Source organism: Otolemur garnettii, unplaced genomic scaffold (genome assembly GCF_000181295.1).
Source record: "Otolemur garnettii isolate 467f Iridium unplaced genomic scaffold, OtoGar3 scaffold00065, whole genome shotgun sequence".
NCBI classification, from domain to species: domain Eukaryota; kingdom Metazoa; phylum Chordata; class Mammalia; order Primates; family Galagidae; genus Otolemur; species Otolemur garnettii.
The window spans coordinates 1,099,108-1,100,323 of NW_003852460.1; the positions used below are offsets into that span (position 1 = coordinate 1,099,108).

General features: G+C 57.8%; 1 protein-coding gene across 1 annotated transcript in view; it reads right to left on the bottom strand.

The window, feature by feature from the left end:
* ASMTL (acetylserotonin O-methyltransferase like) overlaps window positions 1–1,216 on the bottom strand; it is a 21,298-nt gene that overhangs the window by 2,765 nt on the left and 17,317 nt on the right. The window contains exon 10 of the mRNA XM_023515060.1: window positions 827–970. Within this exon, the coding sequence (XP_023370828.1) occupies window positions 827–970 (144 nt within the window). The remainder of the gene's footprint in view (window positions 1–826; window positions 971–1,216) is intronic.

The following is a 1,216-nucleotide window of genomic DNA, read 5'->3' on the forward strand; positions in this document are numbered from 1 at the left end:
GGCCAGAGCAGGTGAGGTGCGTGCAGAGTGGATGGGAAGGAACGGGCCAGAGCAGGTGAGGTGCGTGCAGAGTGGATGGAAGGAACGGGCCAGAGCAGGTGAGGTGCCTGCAGAGTGGATGGGGAGGAACGGGCCAGAGCAGGTGAGGTGCGTGCAGAGTGGATGGGAAGGAACGGGTCAGAGCAGGTGAGGTGCGTGCAGAGTGGGAGGGAAGGAACACAGGTGGCAGTTTGTGGGCTGGAGTCTAACGCTGCCTCCTCGCGAGCGACGTGGAGTGTCTGTGTCTTTAAACTAGGGTGTTTCTGCTTCAACACATCTGGCAAATGCACAGCCAGGTTGTCACCACAATCCTAGTCAGGGAGCTGTACGGTGACTTCCTCTTATCTAAGCAGCAAGGACTGTCAAGGGGCACTAGGGTGCCCGGCCCCTCTACCGTGGGCAGGGCCGTGGCCTGAAGGCACCGACTCCAGGATGTCAGGCGTGTCCTTTCTTTCCTTCTGCTGCTGACAGCTGATACCTGGACGCTCTTCCTGGAGTCTCACCAGAGACCTCCTTGTTATAGCTCGTGGCTCATTTGCTTCTGTGGCCTTGGTCAGTCCGAGGTGCCCATGGACACTGATGTAAGGTGTCCCCATCCCCATGGGCCTCGCCCTCCTGTCAGCACTCACACACCCGACACAGAGACACACATGACACGTGCACAGCCACACAGAGGTACAGGCGTGTACATACGCTCAGAGACACACACACGTGCTCACACACACACTCTCTCTACACCAAGAGAGAAGTAGCCTGGTAAGATGTTAATACACAAAGGGTCATTTACCTGCCTGGAACCTGACGCGCGCCATCTCTGGCCCATCACGTTGAAAACAGAAGACATGCTCGATGATGTCTGGGAGGTCGACCACGGTCACCTTCAGACGCGGGTACTGCCGGGACAGCTCTCGGGCCAGGGCACCCGTGCAGCCTATGGGACGTAGACACACACCGTGTGGCAGCGTCCTGCTGGCCCACATCACCAGCCTGAGGTACCCCCAAAGTCTGATACACAAAAAGCCAACAGTGTCCAGGGGCAGGCATTGTGCTCTGGGCTGGAGATCTCGGGTGTCCCAGGGGGAAGACTTGCCATCTGGTGCTGGGTTGAGGGTGGGGGAGTAGGTGTGGGCTATGTTCATCCTTTTCTTCTGCAGAAATACAGATATGATGGCTGGCA